Raw genomic sequence first — 6,855 nt, forward strand, 5'->3', positions numbered from 1 at the left:
GCAGCCACACCAGATCTAGGTTCTTCCCTAGTGTCAGTAGGGTTATCTCTGCCAGACCAGCCTATGGCTCCAGAAGGGGCTGCTGGGCCAAGCCTGAGACAGGAAACACCAACCCCAAGGTATCTCCATGGGATACTACACACAGAGGGTTAGCTAGGAGTCAGGTATGGTCCTGACTGAGATTGCAGCTAGCCCTTTCGTGGTCAAGACCCCTGCAGAGAGCTGATGGTTTGTATGGAGAGACAGTGGCCCACAGCCTGCTAACCATCCAAAACCCCACCCCAATGCCCACAGGCTTCTGGGTCTCCTTACATCTTTATCTTCCCTGGCAACCTCACTTTTCCACCCAGGACCTAAGCCCTTCTTTCTCCTTGGGGGTGGCAGGAAAAGGCTTGGATGGAAGAGAAAGTCAGACACAGAGGCCAGACCCACTTAGGAGAATGGACAAGAGCGACTAGGTTCAATTGTATGAAGGCAGGAGATGTAATGGGAAATGTACAGGGACAGGAGTCCTGTGCCATTCTGGTGCATGCTAGGTGCATATGAGCTGGGCATCCTGTGGAAGCTAAATGTTTCTGTTTCTCCATCTGTAAGATGGGAATAATGTACTTCATGTGTCCACAGACTTTTTCCATAAGGGCCAGATAGCTAAAATTTTAGGCTTTCTGGGTCAGACGGTCTCTGTCCTGGTTAGTTAACTGTGCCCTTCTGGGAGAAAGCAGCCATACACAACTTGTAAAGAAATAGGTATGGCTGTCTTCCAATAAAACTTTATTTACAAAAAACAGGTGGCGAGCAGCGCTGCTGGGAAGATGAAGTGACAGGTGTGACGCTGCTCTGTGGGCTGTACAGCATGGATCACTTGAGGGGCATGGGCCAGGGGGCAGCTGCTACGGTAAACTAAAGCCCAGAGCAGACCACTGGCGGTGAACGCTTCCAGACAGGAAAGGCCACGGACCTGTCAGTCAGGTGGGCTTGGGCTCCGCAGGCAACGTAACCACAGGTCACCTCCTGACCCACGTGGGGCCGCCGTTTCTTAGAGGGCTAAACAGGCGACCAAGGCCGCCTTTCAGGGACAGAGAAGGAAGCCCCCGCCCAGGCAGCACAGCCTAAGGCGAGGACCCCGCAGGCCTCAGCCCCGCCCCAAGGCACTCAGTCAGGGAGGAGCCTCCAGCTCCAACCCCGACCGCCAGCGAGCTAGTCCCCGCCCCAGGCCCCGCCCCGGACGTCCCGCCCCCCTGTCCCGCCTCCAGAGCCTGCTCTGCGCCAGGCCCCCTGTAGTCCCCGCCCCCGGAGCCCAGGCCAGCCGCGCTCTGCGCTGGGCCCGCCCCGCGCACGTGTCGCCGTGTGCTAGGTGGCGGCTGCGGAAAAGGTGAGCGCGCGGAGGGGACGGCAGGTTCGCGGAGCCGGGGAAGGGCCCCCTCCCTAGCGTCCACTCCAGCAGCGCTTTCGAGCCGCGGTGCGCAGCCTGGGGCCCGGGATGGACGCCCGGCGGCGAGCCCTCCGCGAGGGTCCCGCGGCCCCTCCTCGGCCAGCCTGGATCGTGGCCTTGGCGCTGGTGGGCCTGGGGACGTTGGGACCCGGGCCAGGACCCTTGCTTTCCTAGCCTTAGTTTCTCCATTGGGAAAATAGGCCCAAGTGATGTGCCCCGTTAGGAGTTTTTTGTTAAAATAGGCCAGCCGGTACCCCCACGTTCTTGTTTGTAGCAACTTACTTGCTAATTAAACACGTTTCAGAGGCAGGAAGACAGTAAGCCTCAACCAAAGTAAAATAATTGTGAATTCTTGTTGAAATATTTACGAATGAAATAAGAGGACGCCCAGGACGTGTTTCAAAATAAACCAGTTGGAGGAGGAATGTGGGTGGGAGAGAGGAAACAAGATTGGCCATGAGTTGGTTGAAGTGCTAAGTGGCTAAGTGCTCTTTTCTCTACTTTTGTATATATTTGTAATTTAGCATTAAATTTTGTTCTGAGATGAAAAATTTTCTGTGGACCCCTGATAGCCTGTGTTCAAATACTGTGCCTGTGTTAGTCACAGCGAGGGCTGCCAGGACAAGTACTGGGTGGCAGAAATTGGTTTTCTCAGGATCTGGAAGCTGAAAGTCCAAGATTAAGGCGTCAGCATGACGCGTCTTCTGAGACTGCTCCCATTGGCTTGTAAATAATCACCTGTGGCTTGTGTCCTCTCATGGTCTTTCCTCTGTGTCGGTATCCTAAGGTGTTCTCTTAAGGACAGCAGTCATATTAGATGAGGACCTACCCTCATGACCTCACTTAATTATCTCTAAATACAGTTATATCCCTAAATACAGTTACATTCTTAGAGGGGGGGCAGGGGTTAAGACTTCAGCATGTGAATTTGGAGGGAACACAACTCAACCTTTAATACTGCCACTTTGGTAGTCTGGGGTTTTGATCAGTTTACTTAGCCTATCGTGCCTCAGTTTCCAATGCTTTAAAAAAGGGGCAGTAGGAGCTCCTGGGTGGCTCAGTTGGTTGGGCGTCTGACTTCAGTTCAGGTCATGATCTCAAAGCTCGAGGGTTCCAGCCCCGCATCGGGCTCTGTGCTGACAGCTCAGAGCCTGGAGCCTGCTTTGGATTCTGTGTCTCCCTCTCTGTCTGTTCCTCCCCTGCTCACACTCTGTGTCTCTCTCCCTCTCAAAAATAAATAAACATTAAACATTTTTTTTAAATAAACAAATAAATAGGGTCAATAGTAATTGGGTCATGGAGTTGTGAGGATTCAATTGTTGGATAATATATATAAAGCTCTAAGAGTTGTGTCTAGCATCTAAGAAGTACTTTATACGTTGAACATAGGGCCTCACTATGGGATGAATAGTGTCTTGAGGCAGTTGGGGACTTGGTGCTTATTAAACGTAATAATCATGCATTATCACAAGAGGTGTCAGCTGCTGTGCCAGACCGATTATTTTACGTATTCATATGTTTATTCATATGCCCGTCACCGCCACCCTAGTGATGCCCTTGTCCCTTGCCTGTTTGGCAGATGGGTAAGGTGATGCACAGAGAGGGAGTTTGGATTGGAGCTCTGGCTGTAGAGCTCATGCTCTTACCCACCTTGCTGTATTGCCTCCGTTACAGAGGATGTGGCCCTGGGGTAGGTCAGCCTGCAGGCAGACCCAGGGAACTGTTGGCTGACTTCTCTTTCTCTTGGCTCAGGTTTACAACGGTGGCAGCGCTCATGGCAGGTCCCCTGTGGCGGGCCGCAGCGTTTGTGCAGAGACACAGGACAGGACTGGTGGTGGGTTCCTGTGCAGGCCTATTTGGGGCCCAGATCTCATACCACGTCCTCCCAAATCCTGTGATCCAATGGCTATACCAGTACTGGCCTCAGGGCCAGCCAGCCCCACTCTCCCCAGAGCTGCAGAGGCTCTTCCAAGAAGTGCTACAGGACATTGGTGTCCCCGCAGGCCATAGCTATGAGGCTTTCACCACCTTCACCTTCCAGCCTGTGAGTGCTGGCTTCCCGACACTCCCCGCCGGGGCGGTAGTGGGCATCCCAGCCAGCTTCCTGGGTGGCTCATTGACCAACACTGATCATCCAGTGGTTGTACATGGGCAAAGAGTGAACTGGCAGAGCCCAGCAGGTGCCCGGCTGAGAGATGCCCTGACCCTGTCCCGCGACGCCCAGAAGTTTGCCTTGGCCAAGGAAGTGGTGTACCTGGAGAGCAGTGCAGCCGCCCTACAGGCTCTGCCGGCCCCAGCTTGCCTGGCAGGAACGTGGGCACTGGGCGTGGGTGCCAAGCATGCACTGGGGCTCTATGGGGGCCCCATGAACATACGGGCTGCCTTCAACCTGGTGGCAGCGGTGGTGGGCTTTGTGGCCTATGCCTTCTCCACAGACTCTCTCACTCATGCCCTGGAAGCCTGGCTGGACCGCCGCACGGCCTCCCTGTCTGCAGCCTATGCCCGGGGTGGAGTGGAGTTCTATGAGAAGGTTTTATCCGGCAACGTAGCCCTGCGCAGCCTCTTGGGCCCACACGGAGCGAAGCTGTATACGCCTAGTGGGAACATCGTTCCCAGACACTGGTTCCGCATCAAACATTTACCCTTCACGACCCGCCGGGATTCTGTGCTGCAGATGTGGAGGGCCACGCTCAACTCGGGCCGCTCCTGAGGGACTCATCACAAGGACAGATGCGGCTCCTGCAGGCACCACCCTGCCGTTGACTCTAGGGGCTCTCTTGGTGCCTCTGGACCCACAGCCCATTTTCAGATAAATCAGACTTTGGAATTAAACAGCCTAGGTTCTATCCCGGTCCACCACTCATGATCCCGGGGAGCTTGGGCAAGTCCCTTTTGAATCTAAGCCTCGGTTTCCTCAGCTGTCAGATGGGGACGATGTAAATTACCTGGCAGGATGGTGGGGCAGCGTGAGCTGTGAACGAAAGGGCTTGGCCAAGAGGACATCCCGCGAAGAAATGGGATGTCCCTCCTTGGTGTTTAAATACCAGCCGCCTGTGGGAGTCAGGCCGCTTCTCCCCCCTGGAGGTGCTTGCACGACGTGAACAACCACCCTGTAGCTTACCTGGTGGTCTAATCCCAATTTCCTTCTACTGTGGCAGACATTGAAAACCTTCGAGGCCCAGGTGAGAAGCTAGTGTCGCCCTGAGAGGCTGGGAAGTGGGAGCTTGAGGGAGAGCTTCAAGGGTGATGTGTCCAGCGAAGATGGCATGCTCAGAGAGAGCCCCTGGGCCTGAAGGGGAGTGGAGGTGTTGCTGACACCCGGCGAGACCTGTGGCCGAAGGAAGAGGAAGGAACAAGCCATTGCAGAACTGAGGCTCTGCAGGGAGGGAGCCTGCTGATGCATGGTCAGTGCCTGGGGAGGAGAGGGCCGGGGGTGGGGGCAGAGGGAGCTTGGTTTTCAGGGGCCAGGAGGAAGCAGGATGGAGGAGAGCGATGGACTGGGCCTGGTGTCACACTCAGGGCCCAGGAGGATATGCTGCACCCTTGCTCTGTTTCCCTTGGGCCGTCTAGTGGCAGATGGAGCAGACCCCACTTTTGGTCCTTGGACAGGAGACCCCTTCCCAGGAAAGGTGGGGACAGTTGTGGCCAGCAAGCCAGGTTCCCTTTTTTATTTTTATTTTTCATTGTCGATTATGTTTTCCCCGGAACAGTGGAAGAATTCAGGCCCGTTGCCAAGGTAACTCAGGGCAAAGAGATCAGGCCACACCCAGGGAGCCAGGAAGCCCACTCAGTGGCAGACAGTTCCTGCAGGAGGCTGAATGGAGAGTGAGCAGGGAGGGGTGGCATGTCTTCCTTCTGGGTCCTTCACGGTGGCTGCAGATCTGTGCTCTGGCTCCATGGGGCCAGCCTGTGGGTCCCAACGTCCGGCCTGGCCACACACCCCATCTCTCAGGTCTCCGGGATGGCGCTGGGCACACGCTTGGTGGATGCATAGGCAGGTGGATGAGCTAGTGAGTGGTAGAACGCGTGTCCGCTCTGGGAAGTACCACTTCAGGGGGCCCCTCAGGCTGTCCCCCGGCTGCTGCCCCCATGTATGACTGTGTGATCTCGGCTGGAGAAACGTGGTTTGGGGTCTGGATTTGGTGAGCTCCATCCACTTACCACTCCCCGCCCCACTGCGTTCAATACTAGAGGAGCAGCAGGATGGCCACGCCAGGCATTCCTGCTGACTTGCCCAAAAGGGAAGGACAGGGAGCCCCCGTGGTAAGGGAAATGATCCCCTGAGATGGCTGCTGCTTTGGCTCCCTCTAGTCCATGTCACAAACTTTGCACTCCTCAGCTGCTCCCGGTCCCCACGCATGCCTCGTGTGGCCCAATTTCCAGACCTTGGCCCAGAGCCTCCACCCTGTGAGCTGCCCCTCCCCTTCCTCCCTGCCGCATTCTGCACATCGCCCAGGCCCAGGCAACCCTCAGCTCTGTCCTTGCCCTCCCCAGATAGTTCCTCCCTCCGGCCTCCTGGCCACTGTTCCCACCCCTCCCAGCTCTTGGAAAATCAGGTCTGTCTGCTTAAAACTGTTTGCAGACATCCCCTTGCTTTCTGCTAGGGGCACCTGGATGGCTCAGCTTGTAGAGCATCTGACTTCAGCTCAGGTCATGATCTCACAGCTCGTGAGTTCAAGCCCCACATCCGGCTCTGTGCTCACAGTTCGGAGCCTGGCGTCTGCTTCGGATTCTGTGTCTCCCTCTCTCTCTGCCCCTTCCCCACTCGTGCTCTGTTTCTGTCTCTCTCAAAAATAAATAAACATTAAAAAAAGAAAAAAACGTTTGTGGACATCCCCTTGCTTTCTGCTAGAGCTGCATCTCTGAGCCTAGACCTAATGACCTCTCTAACCATCTTGTGTCCCCTTCTCCCGGTTCTGTGGATCCTAAACTCAGGAGCACTTTGGTTCCCTCACTGCTTTCCTCTTCCATCCCCACACAGTGCCTTGATCTGGGGTGCTTTCTCCCATTTTGCTCTTGTCTCTGTTGTTTAGTGCTCTTTCTGCAGGAGTACCCAGTGACCTGACCCTGGGAACCTTCCCCATTCACACCCATCATGCACCCTGTACCCCTCCCGAGCTCTTAGTGCAAACTGTAACTACATAAGTTACCGTGAAGCTAATGGCTTACCATCTCCTCTACTGAAACGTACTGTCTATAAGAACAGTGTTTATGTCTTGTATACTGCTGTGCACTGAGGCTTTCCATAACATGTTTGAATAAATGAATGGAACTTTTAAGCTACAACAGGCAGGCCTGGCTCCCTAGAGTCAGAGCATTTACTGTAGGGCTGGCTGCACACATGGGTGAGGCCATATGAATCATAGGTGACCCTGTCCTGTCTTCCCAACTTGGGACTTTCCAAGGGCAGGGGCTGGCCCGGA

At 55.0% G+C, this 6,855-nt stretch overlaps 1 protein-coding gene across 1 annotated transcript; it reads left to right on the plus strand.

Moving 5' to 3' along the window:
* Positions 1–1,301: 1,301 nt before the first annotated feature.
* Positions 1,302–4,278, plus strand: TMEM177 (transmembrane protein 177). Its single transcript, XM_047873572.1, has 2 exons — positions 1,302–1,372; positions 3,185–4,278. Exon 2 carries the CDS (start codon positions 3,207–3,209, stop codon positions 4,140–4,142), a length of 936 nt encoding a protein of 311 aa, XP_047729528.1. The 5' UTR covers positions 1,302–1,372; positions 3,185–3,206; the 3' UTR covers positions 4,143–4,278.
* Positions 4,279–6,855: the final 2,577 nt, after the last annotated feature.

Source organism: Prionailurus viverrinus, chromosome C1 (genome assembly GCF_022837055.1).
Source record: "Prionailurus viverrinus isolate Anna chromosome C1, UM_Priviv_1.0, whole genome shotgun sequence".
NCBI lineage: Eukaryota > Metazoa > Chordata > Mammalia > Carnivora > Felidae > Prionailurus > Prionailurus viverrinus.